Source organism: Morus notabilis, unplaced genomic scaffold (genome assembly GCF_000414095.1).
Source record: "Morus notabilis unplaced genomic scaffold, ASM41409v2 Scaffold112, whole genome shotgun sequence".
NCBI lineage: Eukaryota > Viridiplantae > Streptophyta > Magnoliopsida > Rosales > Moraceae > Morus > Morus notabilis.
The window spans coordinates 389,478-407,736 of NW_010367100.1; the positions used below are offsets into that span (position 1 = coordinate 389,478).

At 35.4% G+C, this 18,259-nt stretch overlaps 1 protein-coding gene across 1 annotated transcript; it reads right to left on the reverse strand.

The window, feature by feature from the left end:
- Positions 1 to 1,959: 1,959 nt before the first annotated feature.
- LOC112094232 (THO complex subunit 1) lies at positions 1,960 to 18,046 on the reverse strand. Its single transcript, XM_024174612.1, has 21 exons — positions 17,900 to 18,046; positions 16,820 to 16,903; positions 10,649 to 10,723; positions 9,196 to 9,289; positions 8,645 to 8,790; positions 8,401 to 8,472; positions 7,215 to 7,287; positions 7,034 to 7,099; positions 6,890 to 6,936; positions 6,417 to 6,488; positions 6,157 to 6,282; positions 5,986 to 6,051; positions 5,840 to 5,881; positions 5,014 to 5,130; positions 4,828 to 4,910; positions 4,395 to 4,461; positions 3,806 to 3,877; positions 3,603 to 3,653; positions 2,953 to 3,012; positions 2,728 to 2,862; positions 1,960 to 2,526 (listed from the first exon to the last, which is right to left on the reverse strand). The coding sequence occupies exons 1-21, from the start codon at positions 17,900 to 17,902 to the stop codon at positions 2,266 to 2,268; spliced, it is 1,812 nt and encodes a 603-aa protein (XP_024030380.1). The 5' UTR covers positions 17,903 to 18,046; the 3' UTR covers positions 1,960 to 2,265.
- Between the last annotated feature and the right edge of the window lie 213 nt (positions 18,047 to 18,259).

Sequence of the window (18,259 nt, forward strand, 5' to 3'; positions counted from 1 at the left end):
TCTTAATACAGTTAAGATTCCACAATAATATTCTCATAGCCATACTCAAACAACTGTATCTACTAGTAAACAAATACAATACTCTACAATAAAAAATAAGCATTGAGAGTACTAAGTGTTTCTAAAACGGTATTGAATTGGTTGCAAATACTTGGAAAATGAAAATGATTTTCGAATTTCAACATGGATAATCATGTGTCCATTGAAACGTGGCAGAAATTTATTATATTATGTACAAAATGTACTCTTCAGCACTATTAAAACTTCTCAAAAATGATTTTGTAATTAATGTAATTATTTATGTAAAATTTTCAGTTGTCAAGTTTTGGAATGTAATTATCTGTATTAAATTTGATAAATCCTTCCTCAATTTTAGTTTTAGAGACCGAAACTGTCAAAAAGTAAAAGTTCTAGGAGTAATTTATTAAAATTAGAAATTTAGGATCAAAATGTTACAATGCTCAAAGATAATGGACTAACAGTGATAATAACTCTATAACTATGTATATCTCATATGAGAATGTAACTTGAAAGGAGAAAATGTAATCTCTTCAACAATAAGAGCTTAATTTTATAAGTGGGAAAATTAAAATATGCAGAAGGGTGAGGGAATTATTGAAAGGATTTTAGATGAATGGTTGTTTGACAGGAGAAAAAATAAAAAGAGGACAAAAATGGATTTGAATAACAGATTTCAAAGGATAGTTAGATATATGACATAATCTTTACTAGTAAGGTTAAAATATGGCCAAAAAAAAATTAGAATTCTTTACAAATAGTAAAAAGTAACACCAATATAATACTTGTGACATAGTTTTATAACATAAAATAAGAACATCATTACATTAATTATTACATAACCATTCTTAATATATTCTAAAAACTTACTACAGTTCAATGTATAAATTTTTGCTATTTTATTATTTTCTTTCCCTCCTATTTAATGTGTATTTATTTTGCAAGCATACCCGGTGAAATAGTTTTCTAAAGCTTCGACAATCTCTTCTCGTTTAAGCGTCCAAGTCCCATCAGCCTTTACAAAACCCTTTAATCTCATTCTTCTGTTGCCGACTGGAAGCTTTAGAGGGGAAAAATTTTGGACGCGTTTGGAACTTATTTGAAAATGTTTTTATTTTTTGTATAAAAATAAAAATGAAAACGTTTTCAATCTCAGACAAAAATTATTTTTAAAAATGCGTTTAGTAGTTTTATCAAGAGATTGTTTTCGGTGTAAAAAAACCTATTAATGTTTCTTTCTCTTTCTCTACTCGAGAGAGCAGAAAACGAAAATAAAAAATCAAAAACGATTAAAAGTCATTTTTCATTTCTCTCTCATTTTATAGTAAACTAAAAAATTATTTTCATTTTTATTTTTTATCTTTATTGCGCTAAACATCGTTTTAAAAACGCTCAAAAAACGTAAAAATCAAAAACGGAATCAATTCCAAACGTTTTTTATGTAACGAATCTCCACCCTTAAGCCAATCCACTTCCCCATAATGGTGATTGATTATTTATATGTTAATAGCTGACATGCACACACACATATACATAGTAATGCTTTTTTGTTTTCTAGGTGGACCCATTATTTGCCTTACTATAACACATAGAAATGAATAAACAAGCCAAGAAAAGGAAAAAAAAAAAAAAAATGGTGCAGCAACCCAAGCAAAAATCTACTCACATAAGCGAATAAATATTAAATGGGTAAATTAACGACAACCAACCATACCCAAAAATAAAAATAAAATAAAAAATAAAAAAAAGCAACGTAAAAAAGAAAAGGAAATGAAACGTTAGTACACGCAGCAAGCCACACTCACATAAGCCAAAGGTAACAAATTATATATGTAAGATAAAGATAAGATTATGCCACTAGCAAAAAACTATATTGATATGCAGTGTTGATCAACTTTGTGCAACGTCAAGGGCGATGGTGCAAAATTGCAATGCTTTAAAGAATGGAAACGAGCCGAAAAAGAGGCTCGGTTTGGACTAAAATTCCATCTTTGTTTCCCCGCTACCCCAAGGTCAAACTTTTTACGGCAAATTAATCCCAATGGACGGAAAGAAAACTAAAAGTGATAGAAATTTGGCATTCTTTGCCTACGCAATTGGCATAAAACTGTAGTGTCACTAAATTAAACCACACTATCGGAAGTTACAAATAGGGACAGAAATTTGACATTCTTTGCTTTAGCACACATTTTTGTTGATATTCTCTAGGACTTGGGGGGAACCCTTTGTAAACTTCTGCCACATATCTCAGGTTGCTGGATCAAAATCAACCTCTGTATCTGGCTCACCATCTATCATCCCTGCCTCGACCTCGGCATCTGCTTCCAACTGGCCAGCCTCTTGACCGGCATCTGCGTCCGAGCTTTGTTTCTGGTGCTCATCGGGCATTGGACTGCCACCTTGGGACACCGTTCCTGTTCCAGCTGTGGTTTCGGCATCCATTGTGGTTGCAGACGCCTCAAGATCGGGCCTGATCCCTTCGTCTATCTCACTTGCAGGCATTGCAATCTTTAAAATAAGAAACCAATAGAATAATGAGAAGGGAAAAAATGTCTCTTCACTTTGTTGCAATATTAGGAGTTTCTTGTAAAAATTTCGGCAGGAGATAGATTCTCTAAATTTGGCATTAACTTGCTCAACTCTGTATCTCACAAGTAAAAACTAAAGAAAATAATGGAAATTCAGATCATGTCAAATTGACAATAATACCTGGTTTTCAGCATCCTTTGCTTCTTCCTTTTTAGCGCGTTTAGACCTTTCATTTGACTTAGCTTGATATTTCGAGCGGATATCTGGTCGTAAAAGTTCTAAGGGCACTACTCCCTCTATGCCATGGTCAGTAAACTGCAACAAAAGTTATATGAATGTTCCGTTAGGATTAGTTCAATGAATTATACAATGATGATGTCTTAGTAGTCGGTCGGGTAGTCATACTCTAGAGAATCCTTCCAAGTCCTGTCTAGCTGAAAAGCGTAGACCTTTCCAGCAATAAACCTGCAAAGAACCACTGGTTATTGGACAAGCTCAACTTCTAAGTGATTACTCGTACTTCTTTCTATGTTTGAAAGCATAAATAACAAAGTGCATCCAAATTCATTGCGCAAGCATGGAAAAAACTAAACATACGTCAAGTTTTACCTTTGAGAAATATTTTAAATTCGGAAATGGAAAAGAAAAAATTGAAGCTAGCGAATTTTCCTTTTATTTATTTTTGAATATAAACAAAAATCTCTTATTGATAAATTTTTAAATTCATGTCTCGTCCAACGAATCCAGATGCGTCAAGGCATTGGGGTACAAGGACATTATAGGACTCACTTCTTTGGCATGACAGAAAATTCTTAAAGTGCTAAAAAATATCAAATAGCTTATAACTGATGTTGGAATTTGCACACAGTCGGGCCAATCTGAATCAACGATTTTTCGGTTTAATAAAGGGACTGGATTAATTGAGGCCTGAAGAACACTGGTTGGACTTATCAGGAATCAATTTATAGGAGTGGCAAGAGTGTCCTTCTGAGGAGGAAAACACATTAAGCTGCTAATAATTAGAAAGCCAACGTGCACGAGAACCAAAAACCTACCCTGTTATTTTTATGGTGATATTCAGCTTCTATTCCAGCTAATGGGTCCATCTGTAATTGAAGAATAAAGCAATATTTAATGGTTAAACATTTAACCAGATACGGACCTATATATAAATGAAAACAGAATATGTTTGATAGAGAATATAAAATGAACTATCAAATTTTCAAATAGAGATCAACAAGCAAATGAAACTGCTCACATCTTCAGCCAAGGGTTTCCAGTACTCTGTGATGGACGGTGTTCGAACACGTTGAGGATCAGTTAAAGCATTCTGGACATGTCAGGAATAAGAAAATTAAGAAAGTACCATCAATCATTATTTAAAAAAAAAAAAAACAACTGCAATTATACCATTTTATATTTCCTATATACAAATACTTTCTTTTTGAGAATCTTTAGAATAAGAAAGTAGAGTTTGAGCTGATATTGAGACTAATGCCATTACAATTGTGTGCAAATGTTATCAATTAATTTTCTTATGTGATTAACTTTCATTTCATAGCGACCATCCAGAGCTCAAGAATGAAAATGAACATTTGTTTCTCAGTTGGACACCAGTAATTTTATAGTCCATATTTCCCAACGCGAAGGACTTATAATTTAGGTCACCTTTTAGATTTTGATATTTCAGTTTGCAGGTCCAAAGGAGTCCTTTTCTTCACTCAACTCAAAACAAAATTCTAACGACCCCAAAGTAAAGAATCATTTGAGTTGCTAACTAGCAGCTCCATCTTTAGTAAAATAAGTTTTCCTTTTTCCTGTCAAGAGTAGAAAGTGAAATAACACACCGGATTCTGATCTGCCCACTTCCATAACTGAGAAAGCTCTTTATTTCCCAGTCTCCACCTTGGCCTACTGAAACATAAGAATACATAAAAAGAAGACAAATCAAAAAACACATTTCTTAAAAAAGTTGAGATTGATATTAGAACATAATCAGAATTAAATGACAGGTTGAAAACTTCAGGATTTACAAAACAACTGAACAGTGAAGCAATTGTGCAAAATAAACCTATCATGGCCACAAAGACAGCTCTAGAGCCCAGTCCACTTACACAGAATCCGTTGATAGGCTAGGGGATAAAGGCTTGATCTCTGTTTGAATCTTCTGAAGTATTTTGCTTATAGCATTTAAAAGAAAAAAAATGCTTTGCAAGAAACGGAACATATAAAAGGCATTATCGGAGAGAGTTAGAGAGTAGAAGTTAAAAATCAGCTAACCGTTTTTTAACTCCATCTTGAACCACTTTCTTCTCTATTGGTTGCTTTTCAAATGGTGGACACCCATCACGTTTCCACCATAACTGAGCACAAAACATTTGCCAAAAAGTTAAGAGGCTTGATTGCACCCATCAAATTTTAAAAGTCTAAGCAGGAGATGCTGATAGAGAGCAGAAGTAGTCTCACCCAATTCTTTTCACGTTCTAATATATGCTCAACTTTATGAAGGAAATCTTTACCCTTTGGTGGAGTCATCTCAAGTAGCTTTTTAACATGATCCTCATAAGATTTTATTTCATCTTTCTGAAACAAAAGCAACGTAGTTAAAGTGTTAAACAAACTTACATTGTTGTTACACACGTGTTATGTATCCATCATACACATAAAATCATGACCAAAAGAAATAGACTTTTAATCAAGCAGATATGTATGTATGTATGTATGTAAAAAATAATAATAATAAAAAAAACTAATGCAACTTTCAAGGCAAAAAATTCAAGTGACAAATTCTGCCACTATAAATAGAACGGAGTAGGCAGTAAGATGGTTTTGTTCAAAGACAATTGAGGTTCCATGTGCAAGTGCATCTTTAACCTCAAAACGGATGCACCTTTGGCATTTTGCAAATTATCCCACGTATGCAGGGATGGCCACTGAGGGGGGCTAAAAGAAAGACATTTTAAAAGGGCATATGATCATGTACAAACGACTTTTCTGTGCATTTGCTGAGAAGACTTCGATCCTAAATACTAACGTTGGCCGACTGCTACCGGCCTAAGCATTTAATAGAATTGATAAACACTACACTAGTGCTTTTTGCAGTTAAATTTTTTCTGTTTGCCTAGTTTAAGCCTCAAGGAAAGAAGTCATCCCCCACCACACATCTTCTCAAAAAGTGGAGTCTTGAATTATGTGAAAAAAATTTATTCCATTCCTTTTCTCCTTCACAACATTTATTTAAAACATAAAAGGACACAATACTTACTATAACACAAATGATACTAACACTTACCATATTCTCGGAAGGCAAATCCTTTTCATTCTTTCCTGGGGCCTAGATGCACATAAGACCCAATCAGAGAATCTACCACTAGGCCAAAATAAATAAGGGTACACACGTAAAATAACTGAAATAGATCGTTGTAAAATTGCAGCTACCTTCAAATAGTCGAACAGTATGAGGCACTGCACAAGAATATGGCGTCGGAAACTTGGATCCTTTAACTGTTCCAACCCATCCCCAGAGGAAAACAGAACAGAAGATTTAACTTAAAGGTTGACCAGAAAGTGAAAGCTCCATTAACGTCAATGATTTCCAGAACTGCTTACCTCCAAACTCATAAGTTTACTGCTTGTAAGATACTTTATACTGAAAGTTGCTGACTCCTCCTCCAAATTATTGGCGTCTCCCTCTTCATCACTTAAAGGTTGGGATTCAAATGTATTCAGCACAACCTATATAACTCAAAATTCATGTAAAAAAAGAGTATTTAGCATAGTTAACTGAACAGTGTAGACAGCATAACAAACATAAAGAGTAATGATGCCAAGATCAAGGAAACGGAAAACACAACAAGATTTGGTTATACCATTAAACTGGACACAAATTTCTGCCACTTTGGATGAGCAAGAGGAAGGGAAGCCGGGTTGCAAAAATGCTCCTTTAGATCCAAATAGATACATTTTTATGTTAATCAACTGATATACGCAAGCAGCACGGCTTCTACTAGAGATGCTACAAGAACTAAACGATGAGGAACCTTTGGCTACAACAATTAAAAAGCAATAACCCTTTTTTTTTTTTAACATAAGAAACAAGGGGTCACAAGAGCATATTTCAAGCACTTGCCACAAGAAGCTCCCATAGATCCATTACTATAATGGTAAAGTGTAAAGCCAGATGGGCACAGTGCTAGAAACTCATGCCAATTATATTTTCAAGTATATCTATACTATGACAACGCATACATAAATTATACTTTTTACTGTTTTACATGGTTAAAAGAAAATAGAAAACAACACTTTCTATATTTCTCATAAATCACGCTATAACAAAGTGTACCTGTAAACTCCAAAAGGTCTTATAAAAGTTGAAATCAATGGAAATGCCTGCAAATTATAGAATGAACAAAAAGGTAATATATTAACGAGTACATTTACAAGTTACAACACAGAATAGATTCTCATCAAAGTAACTGGGATGCACCATCCGGGGGTTCTTTCTCATATTTTGTTTGATTTGACGTGTTGAAAACTCCTTTTATATTCACAGCTGCAAGCAATAACCCGAAAAGGAAAGTTAAACAAAAATAAAATAAATAAAAGATAAGGGGAGGTAAGATGAATATACAAAAAACAAAAGAGAATTCTAGATTACAAGCAAATACCTGAGCGCTCAGATAATGGAAAGAAATGCGCTAGAAACATGAGAATTCGTCCACAAAAGACTACGTCATTTGCCTGTAAATACGATTTCCATATATCATAAAGCATGAGTTTCATTTCAACTTTTACAAATTGAAGTCGGTTATCACTTTGAAACTAGCTATCAACACTGCACTACTGCAAAAGCAGCTATATGCCACAAACGAGACTTTCCATTTTATCATTTTCCCTTAAAGCAAGCAAACAAAGTATCAGCAGTTTAATTAAGTCAACATTAACTATGAACAAAAAAAAAATATGGAAGTCCCTCTCTCACTAAGATCAGGAATAGGGTAAAATTCCCCACCAAGTATTAGGATCAGAATAAGAAAACATGGAAGAAATAGGATGTGTTGAGACTTAGAAAAATAATATATTGGAAAAGACTCGGAAAAATAACACCAACCATCCTTCCAAAACCAACTCTCCCACCCTGACGTTTATAGAAGTGTTGAAGATTTCTTAATTGGCCTCAACTTTCATGCTAACACAATCTAAAAAACTCTGTACTATTTTTCGTTTTATACAAAACAAAAATTTTATTTTATTTTTTTGAAAAAGAAAAACAAAACTTTATTAACAAATAGAATATTACAACATGCAGAGGACAAGTATCCTCATAAAATTACGACAAAGAAAAAAAAAGCCTAAAAACATCAGTAGCCCATAGCATCTTTCCAATCTAACACAGTCAAAGAAAACGAAAGTCTTTGAAGACCTTGTCTGTAGAAGCATGCAATGAAGCTAAATACAACTCTTTCAAAAGAGAATTTGCATCCTTTTCCTTTGGTTGTGCACTAATTGCCAAAAAAGAAAAATTGTGCCCAGAAAGAATACTTAAAGCATCGTTTTGCTTAGAGTTGCATATTAAATATACATAAGACTCACATCATGAAGCAACGTGAAAAACACAATATGCATAAGAACCTTCCTTTGGAACGATACAGTAGATTCTTACTATTGAATTTTTAATTGCCACCAGCTACTTCTTAAATTTTAGACATTTCGTAATGTCAGCTATGTAATTGTACTGTAACTTTGTTCAGAGCATGTATAAACAATTTAACCATAAAACTAAAATCCCTGAACTCTATTGCTGAAGTAGCCTGAAAAAGACAAAAAAAAAAAAATGATAAACCAGCAGCAGACCTTTGATAGACGACGAAGAAGCTGATTGCATGTCCTCAACATAACAAGTTTCCCACGAGCAAAAAGCTCAAGCTGTAGATAATCGGTCATTTTCAGGAGGAAAAAAGGTCCAAGAAAAAAACATTACAGAAATAATTAAATGTTCTAGGAAAAAAAAATGAATAAAAATCCTTTTCTTTCTCATAGATTACATTAAACTTTTAGTGCTGGAAAAAAAAATTAAAACAATCAGAAAAGCACAAACCTTGCCTAATACGTCCTGTTTACTCTCTATATAACCAAAAATGTCTTTGCAATTCCTCATTGTAGACATTTCAGTTAAGTCCTCCAACAGCTGGAATATCATGCCACCTTCAATGTGCTCTTTTCCACAGAGATATAACACAACATCTGTTTGGGAGGGGATGAGAAAAAAGACACATACGCACAAAAACAAATACATAAATAAAAAAATAAAATGAAATAAAACTGTGAGAATAAGAGGGACGCATGCTGCAAGATGTCCAGAAAAAAGCAAGTTCAGAGACCAAAAGATCTGTTGTGGCTTTTTAAATCGTCACAACATCCATCATAGTCAAATAAAGTACGACAACGTCTTAATTCAGGTGTCTTACTTTTCTTTTTTCCCGTTCTATAAGAAATAAGAAATATATTAAACACTGGATATGAAAAGAAGGTAAGTGATACAGGAAGGGGAACTAAGAGCTCTACTTTCAAAACAAAATAACAAAATAAGTAGGCAACTTCTTCAAAATAATAAGAGCAAATGTTAGGCAAATTAGAACATGAACATACCAAGAAGACGAGGAATATGAGCCTGAGTACTCCCTCCCTCGTCAATTGATTGCCCATACTGCATTATTGGCTCCCCTGACTGTACTGCAGAAGACTGTAATACAAGCAATAAAAATGAAGTCTTGTTGATGTCTAGAATGTAAAAATGTCCACACTGATAACGAAATTATGCACCCATATGCAAGGACGGAGCTAGGATTTTATTTTAGTGGGAGCACTCACAAGTTTTTTTTTTATTATTATTATTTCTCACCATTTTTATTTTTTTCCTTATAGTTATTAACAATTTTCTTTAAGAAATAAATTATAAATACGCAAGTCAAAGCTAATCCCCAAGATTAAGAAGTAAAATTCACACATAATTAATCAACACAAACTTATTCTGTTAAAATAGTATTAATTCAAAATCAAACAAAACTTTTATAAAAGCGTGGAAGAAAAAAAGTGGATAATAAAAAAGAGATCAAATATTGTCTGAGATTATTCAACCAAAAGAATAGTGGCTATCTAGGAGATTAAGTAAGAAAACCAATTAAATAACTTAAAATAGTGGGATAGGTTCAAGAAAAAAAAAAAAAAAAAAAAACAGGGTCACTTTTTATAGAAAATATTTTGACGGGGCACATTTGTAAAATTATATAAAATTATAGGTGAAAATTAAAAAGATAAAAAAGTGAGTGGGGGGCAGGGGCCCCCATGTAGCTCCGTCCATGCCCATATGCATATCCAAGTTTATTACTGTCAATCCCTTGATTTTTAGCATAAAACCACTTGGATAAACAAACAAATGCAAGTTAAAAACTTATTTATAAAAAATAAAAAAACCCACCCTAACTCAAAGCACATATAGATGCCTTTAAACACTACAAAACTCTATGTGGCTAACTCTATATGCCTTTACACATCAACAGCAAAACATAAGCAAATGTATATGTATCCATTCACCAATCACATATATTTGTGTGTTGATCAAACACCCACACGCATACTCAACTGGAAAATCATATTCATATGACAAGAAACACAAAACCATGTGTGTGTGATTGATAGAACACTGTTCTAACACACACACACAAACACAAATTGAATGAAAAAGATGAACTTTGATCCATTTCATGAAAATCACTGATACAAGCGACTAGGAAACTCTAGCTAAGATGTATTCGAGAGACTATCTAACTCCCCTTATCTTGGTTGCCCAAGCCCAAATGATTACCAAACAATTCCCTAACCTCATCAATTCCAACCTCTGTATTTATACTACTCATATGAAACATAGAAGAATTGATCTCAATTATATATCCCCAACTCTCTCAAGAAATATGAAGTAAAGGTGTAATGAAAATGTCCATTTATTAGCATAATACAAACTGTGGCTCGATATCCAACATACTTCACAACAATAGTCAAATAATCATAACTTCTCTGAATAAGAACAGAGAGAGAGACATACCACCAGCTCCTGAAGCAAAGTCCGGATGATATTTTCCAATAACTGATTCTCATCTTGGGCTAACTTTGTTTGTTTCTGTTACATCAGGAAAAAGAAAATAGTAACATACGAATACCTAAATCAATGCCTCAAAAATAGGCCTGCAGTCCACAGCCAAATGGAACCATAAGAAGACTACAGGAAAAGAGAAACAAACAAACAAACAAACAAGAAAAAAGAAACACTAGGAAGAGAAATCTTTCGGTTATACTGCTATTACTAGCCCAATTAGTTGATTAGCATGTACTTCATTTTACAGATTACTAAAATTTTCTTCAAGGTGAAATCACACAGAAGGTGCAAGTTTTGTTTCATATATTTTATTGCACAAGGCAAAAAAAAAAAAAATTGAGAAATGAGTTTAGATCCATAAAAGAACAAATACGGTTGAATAAGTAACATACTAGGGTAGTTGAATGTTGATGACGGACTACTTTTATGCTTAGAATGTGGAAGGAAGACAAAATGTAGTTGAAAACACGTGTAACTTGGTGTTTTATATCATTCCTTAGTAGGAGTAACAATACCAGGAGCCTCACTCTGAAAAAGAAAAGAAAAAAACGGAGAAGAAAAATTTTAAAGTTTAATCCTAGTCCTTAGCATAAACTAACGTGATTAAGATAGCCTATAAATATACACACATGTGCACGCACACGGAGTATGCAGAACAGCCCACCTTAAGAATAAGAATGTCTTTTATTCCAAATTTACTATCGTCCAAATGTTAACTTGGACGTGAGACAAGATATTTCTTCTCTCAAGATATACAAGTACCAGTATACCACCAGTTCATCTTCAGTTGAAAAGAAATTAACCAAGCTTCAGCAGTTTTGCAGATTGATAAGCAACCCATATTTGATGCAAATTCAAAAAAGCTGTAAAAGCAGGAACGTTGCTTTCTGTTTTCTTATTATTGAATGAATATTCTGTACATAGGGCTCCTATTTATGAAAATCAACTTTCCTAAAGTTATGGCCTAGAGATCAGGAAAGTGATATGCTGAATTTAAAAAACAAATCAGGAAACAACTTATCCTAATTAGGAAACAATTTATCCTAAATCAGGAAACTGATTTCTATGCCCTAGATTCGGGATTTCAACACTCCCCCTCAAGTTGGATCATATATGTTAATCATGTCCAACTTGCTTAAGAAATCATCGAATTTTTGTCTTGCAAGCCCTTTGGTGAAGATGTCTACCGTCTGATCTTGAGTAGGAACATAGGTCATGCAAATGATCCCCTTTTCCACCTTCTCTTTGATGAAATGTCTATCCACTTTCACATGCTTGGTTCTGTCATGTTGGACTGGATTGAGAGAGATGTTAATTGCTGTTTTGTTATCACAGTAGAGTTTGATTGGGAATTCTACTGTGACTAGGAGTTCTTCTAGGAGTTTCCTCAGCCATAGTGCTTTACATATTCCTTGAGCAACTGCTCTAAACTCAGCTTCGGCACTGCTTCGAGCCACCACATTTTGCTTTTTGCTTCTCCAGGTTACTAGATTCCCCCATACAAAAGTACAATATCCCGAAGTGGATTTCCTGTCTTCAATTGAACTTGCCCAAGCTGCATCTGTATAGACTTCTACTCCTTTGCAGTCCACCTTTTTGAAGAATAGTCCTCTGCCAGGTGAACCTTTGAGATATTTGAGTATCTTATAGACTGCCTCTAGGTGAGCCTCCTTTGGTGAGTGCATGTGTTGCCTTACCACACTCACTGCAAATGCAATGTCCGGTCTGGTATAAGACAAATATATTAGCTTGCCTACTAGTCTCTGATATCTGTCTATGTCAACTAATTTTCCAGCATCCTCAGTCTTCTTTCCAGCTTCAATCGGAGTGTCACTTGGTTTGCATCCAAGCATACCGGTCTCTGTGAGAAGATCAAGGACATATTTCCTTTGGGAGACACTGATTCCTTTCTTTGATCTAGCAACTTCCATTCCCAAGAAATACCTCATTTGTCCCAAATCTTTAACTTCAAATTCTGTGGCGAGAATACTCTTCAACCTTTCCATTTCTGCTTCATGATCACCGGTAAGGATTATATCATCAACATAGACTATCAGGATTGTCCTCTTCCCATCTTTGGCTTGTTTGTAGAACATAGTATGATCTGATTGCCCCTGTAGATATCCTTGGTTCCTTATCACCCTGGCAAACCTGTCGAACCATGCTCTTAGGGACTGCTTGAGACCATAAAGTGACCTTTTAAGTTTACACACTCGCTTGTCTTCCTGTCCTTTACTGAATCCTGGAGGCATTTCCATGTAGACTTCCTCTTCTAATTCGCCGTTCAAGAAAGCATTCTTTATGTCGAGTTGCTGCAGGGGCCAATCCAAATTAGATGCCAAGGATAGGAGGACCCTAACTGTATTTAGTTTTGCCACAGGAGCGAATGTCTCGGTGTAGTCGATGCCATAAGTTTGTGTAAAGCCCTTAGCAACGAGACGAGCTTTGTATCGTTCTATCGTTCTATCAGGTCTGTATTTATGGGTAAACACCCATTTGCATCCCACTGGTTTCTTCCCTCTCGGTAGCTCCATTACCTCCCAAGTCTCATTTTTTTTCAAAGCTTTCATTTCCTCCATGACTGCGTTTCTCCATTCAGGAACGGCTAGTGCCTCCTGTATATTCTTTGGAATTTCTATACTGTTGAGGTTAGAGACAATAGCTTGAAAGTTGGTGGATAAGTTCTTTTGTGACACAAACTTGGAGATGGGGTGAAGTGTACATGAACGAGGTTTTTTCCTGTGAGCTATGGCAAGATCAATATCAGGAATTTCAGGAGTATTGGAAATACCTTTTTCTGTGGTTGGCTCATTCATTCCTGGATCTATCACCGGGTTAGACTCTCTTGGTGCTTCGGAAGTGAGGTTGTCTTGTTTTTGCGACTTTGGCCTTCTCGAGTAGATTAGCAACTCCCTGTTCTTTTGCTTTTCCACATCTCCCCCTGAGTTCAAGTGTCCTTCTGTATATGGCATATTGGAATGAGAAGGAAGAAGGGCAGGAAGAAGGGTGGTGTTTTCTGTGTTTGAGATAGACTCAGAAGGAAGAAGTTCAAAGTCCACAAAACGATCTTCATTAGAAATCTCCCCCTGAAGAGGAGTTTTTTGGAAGAAAGGAGTGTTTTCAAAGAATGTAACATCAAGACTAACAAATACCTTTTTGTAGAGGGATCAAAGCATTTGTAGCCCTTTTGTGTCGGAGAATAGCCAATGAACACACACTTAGAAGCTCTAGGATCCAACTTACTTCGATTTTGAGAGTGAACATGAACAAAGGCAGTACAGCCGAACACTTTGAGAGGTAAATTTGAGGGTAGACGTGAGGTGGAAAAAACTTTCTTTAGAGTATTAAGTGGAGTTTCAAACGAAAGGGCCCGACTAGGCATCCTATTGATGAGATGGGCAGATGTTAAGATAGCATCTCCATAGCATCTCCCCATAACATTTTAGGCATATGGGCAATAAACATTAAGGCTCGGGCCACCTCCAACAAGTGTTTTTTTTTTCGTTCGGCAACTCCATTCTATTTTTGGAGTGTCGACACATGAACTTTGGTGAATAATTCTATTTGACATTAGGAAATCTCCTAAGATAGAGTTAAAGTATTCCATTCCATTATCTGTACGCAACATCTGAATTCTAGTTTGAAATAGCGTTTGGACCATGGAATAGAAATTTTTGACACTTCACGGACATCTGTTTTGTCTTTTAGGAGGTAAACCCAACAGACCTTAGTATGATCATCAATAAACACTACAAACCATTTTGTGTGAGTACGAGTAGGAATACGAGAAGGACCCCATAGGTCATTGTGAATCAAAGTGAATGGTTTGGAAGGTTGGTACTTTGATTTTTTAAATGAAGTACGTTGATGTTTAGCAAACTGACAAATTTCACACTGAAAAACAGAAATATTTTTATTGGAAAAAATAGAAGGAAACAAGTGTTTCATGTACTGGAAACTAGGGTGACCCATTCTAAGACGCCATAACATTATTTCACTATCCCTAAAAGTGGATGCAGAATTGCAAATTGCAGTTTGAAGCTGTCCCTTCGCCTTGGCCTCATCAAGGTAGTAGAGTCCCTCACATTCTTTAGCACTGTCAATCGTCCTCCCCGATGACAAGTCCTGAAAAACACAGTGAGAAGGGAAAAATTTAGCACAACAGTTGGAATTTTTTGTCAATTGACTAATTGATAACAAATTGCAAGATAAGTTTGGGACATGAAGGACAGATTCTAGGGTTACAGAATCGGAAATTTTTACTGTCCCTTTTCCAGCAACCGTCGAGAGGGAACCATCTGAATTTTTACTTTGACGTTGCCGGCACAAGGTGAGTATGTGGAAAAAATATGATAATTACTGGTCATATGATCAAATGCACCGGAATCGATAATCCAGGGAATTCTGTTTTGAGAAACATTATTCAAGGCTTTTAAAAAATTACCTCTGTGGGCTAATGAACCAGAAGACACATTATTGGAGGACTGACTAGTAGATTGGAAGTTTGAGAACATTTTATAAAGCTGCTCCATCTGCTACTAACTGATTGGAGTTTTTGCTTGAGACTCGCTGCTGCTGACATCAATTTTTCTCTCCTTCTGATCATCAACCGAAGCTTGATATCCTCGGTTTTTGTTGATCTGCCGTGGCTTCCAATCTGGCAGTTTCCCGTGCAATTCCCAGCAAGTATCCTTTGTGTGACCAGTCTTGTGGCAGTGCTCACACCAGGGTTTTTTCCTTTGCTGACTCTGGCCTGGTCCATTCGGTCCCCTTTTTGTCATCAGCACGGAGGTTCCTGATCCAAAGCTAGTCGGCACAGAGGAGGCAGGGAGTTTCAGCATCACTTTGCGCCAGTTTTCTTCTCGTCTTACCTCTGAAAAAACTTCACGGATTGAGGGCAACGGTCTCCGACCAAGAATCCTTCCTCTCACCTCATCTAATTCTCGGTTGAGTCCAGCCAGAAATTCGAAAACTCTCTCATTCTCCAGCCTCTTTTTGAATCTCACGCTGTCTCCAAAGCATTCCCATTCTTCTTTATAACTCAGATCAAGTTCCTGCCAAAGAGCCTTCATCTATGTGTAGTACTCGGTGACTTCCCTTTCTTCTTGTCTCATCTGCCATAATCGAGTCTTAATCTCGAATATTTAGGAAGAATTTTCCACATCAGAGTATGTCTCTCGAACGGCATCCCAGACCTCTTCTGCTGTTGGGAGGAACATATAGGTTTTACCGATTGAAGGCTTCATTGAGTTGACCAGCCACGCAGTTACCATCGAATTTTTTGATTTCCACTTCTGAAGAGAGGCATCAGTTGAGGATGGCTTCTTCGTTTCACCAGTGAGATATCCCAATTTTCCTTTTCCATCGATCACCAGTTTGATCAATTGAGCCCATTCGAGAAAGTTTTTCCCGTTGAGTTTCTCAACCGTGAACTGGAAGGTGGAGTTCTCGGACCCATTCGACGTCATGGTATTGGTGACCTCCGTCGTCTCGCCAGTGGTCTCCGAGGATGTTGAACTCGCCATTGATTGCCAAGGTTAGAAAATCCTCGGCTCTGATACCATGAAAGCAGGAACGTTGCTTTCTGTTTTCTTATTATTGAATGAATATTCTGTACATAGGGCTCCTATTTATAATACAATTATGAAAATCAACTTTCCTAAAGTTATGGCCTAGAGATCAGGAAAGTGATCTGCTGAATTTAAAAAATAAATCAGTAAACAACTTATCCTAATCAGGAAACAATTTATCCTATATCAGGAAACTGATTTCTATGCCCTAGATTCGGGATTTCAACAAGCTGTACACAAACTTCCTAGAAATATATTTATCTTGAAGCGCCAACGTACTACTTTGTTTCATTTTTTTCCCCTACGTGATATGCGAAAATTTAAAAACTAACAAGGATTAACACCTACCATATTCTCGGGGGGGGAACAGAAAACAAAAACAAAAGCTACATGTAGAATTGTAGATACAACATAACAAGGACCTAAATCCATTAGTACAGTACATGCACATTTATAAAGAGATTTAACATATGGACACCTTGCTTTTGTACTACAGAATTACAAAAACTTAAATTCCAAACAGCAAGAACGTATTGTGGGTAATGGCCACCTGTGGTTTTATCACTTGTTGAACTGTTTGCAGAGCAAAAGTTTCAGGTGGCCCAGGTTGCAGTATGGCACTCCGAAAAAATTCCTGAGAAAAGGGAGACAGAAAAAATAAATAAAAATAAGAAGGGAAGGCATTAGCAGAATTGAGAACCAAGATGTTTTGTCTAATCAATCGCCTCAAGGCCAATCAATGTATAAGCATCGAATGAAAGACTCTTTACACTTACACTCCCTAGACCAAAATAAATTACATCAACAGCCCCGTGAATTTTCACAATAAAATTACAGGTACGTGATGGAAAGTTTGACAGTTAAATATTTTTAAAATACCCTCGTTTCTAACTCAGCCTCACAAAGTGGGTTTCGGGAGATTTCCGGGTATCAAAAAAAAAAAATCTCCCTACATCAGAAACCGTTTCCAGCTATATAGTCCTGAAAAATGATGCTTTCACCTTTATTTAACACCAAAATATGAGTTTAATTGATTCTACACTTGCAACGATAATTTTCACGGTAATGGAAAGAAAAATGTTTTTCTTTGTTCCAAATTCCAAAAACATCAATAAATTCCACAATAAAATGAATTCTGTAAACTAATTTCTATCTCCATAATTTAAACTTCAAAGAAAAATTCCAAAAGCAAAACTTCAATAATCTATAAACCCAACTACAACTTCAATCAAAAAGCACAAACACAATTGAATCTCTTTTCATTCTTATAGTCAACAAAAGCCAAGCTTGGGCTAATTATCTCCGTTGTTCCCACTCCTCAGTGTCTCAGTTCCATCTTCACAAGGCCACCCATTTCGCAAGCAAATTATAACAACCAAATAATAACCCAAATAACCCTTATAAAACATCCAATGAGCTTAAAGATTTCCATCTCAAAGCAAACCCATTTTACGATTTGTAATATCTATGAATGAAATTCCATCCCATAATCTAAGCAAAGGGAAATGAACGATTATAACAGAAACGTTAGTATCTCCTCAAAGACTTTGTTTTTCCGCCACAAAATCCCAACTTCAAACAGAAACTACAAAAATGAAAAAAAAAAAAAAATTACAAACAGAAAACCAACCATGGAAGGAGCTTGGCCGGTACTCGGGGGAGAGAGGGGCTTCCTTTCGCGACGCCACAAATGCTCTTCTGTCCTCTGTTCGTGGGTCACTGAGCTATGGGGTTTTTTCTTTCTTTCTTTCTTTCTTTTTTTTTTTTTTTTTTTTTTTAATTTGAAATTGTTACGGACTCAAATACTATTGGCCGAGTTTATGATTTATTTCAAAATAATTTTATATTTTTTTTATGAAAATAAAAATAAAATTTTTTTAATTCCATGCATAAATTATTTTTTAAAATGTATTTAATAATTTTATTAAGAGATTATTTTTAGTATAAAAAATTTATTAATGTCTATCTCTCAGTAATTTTTTATTTTTTT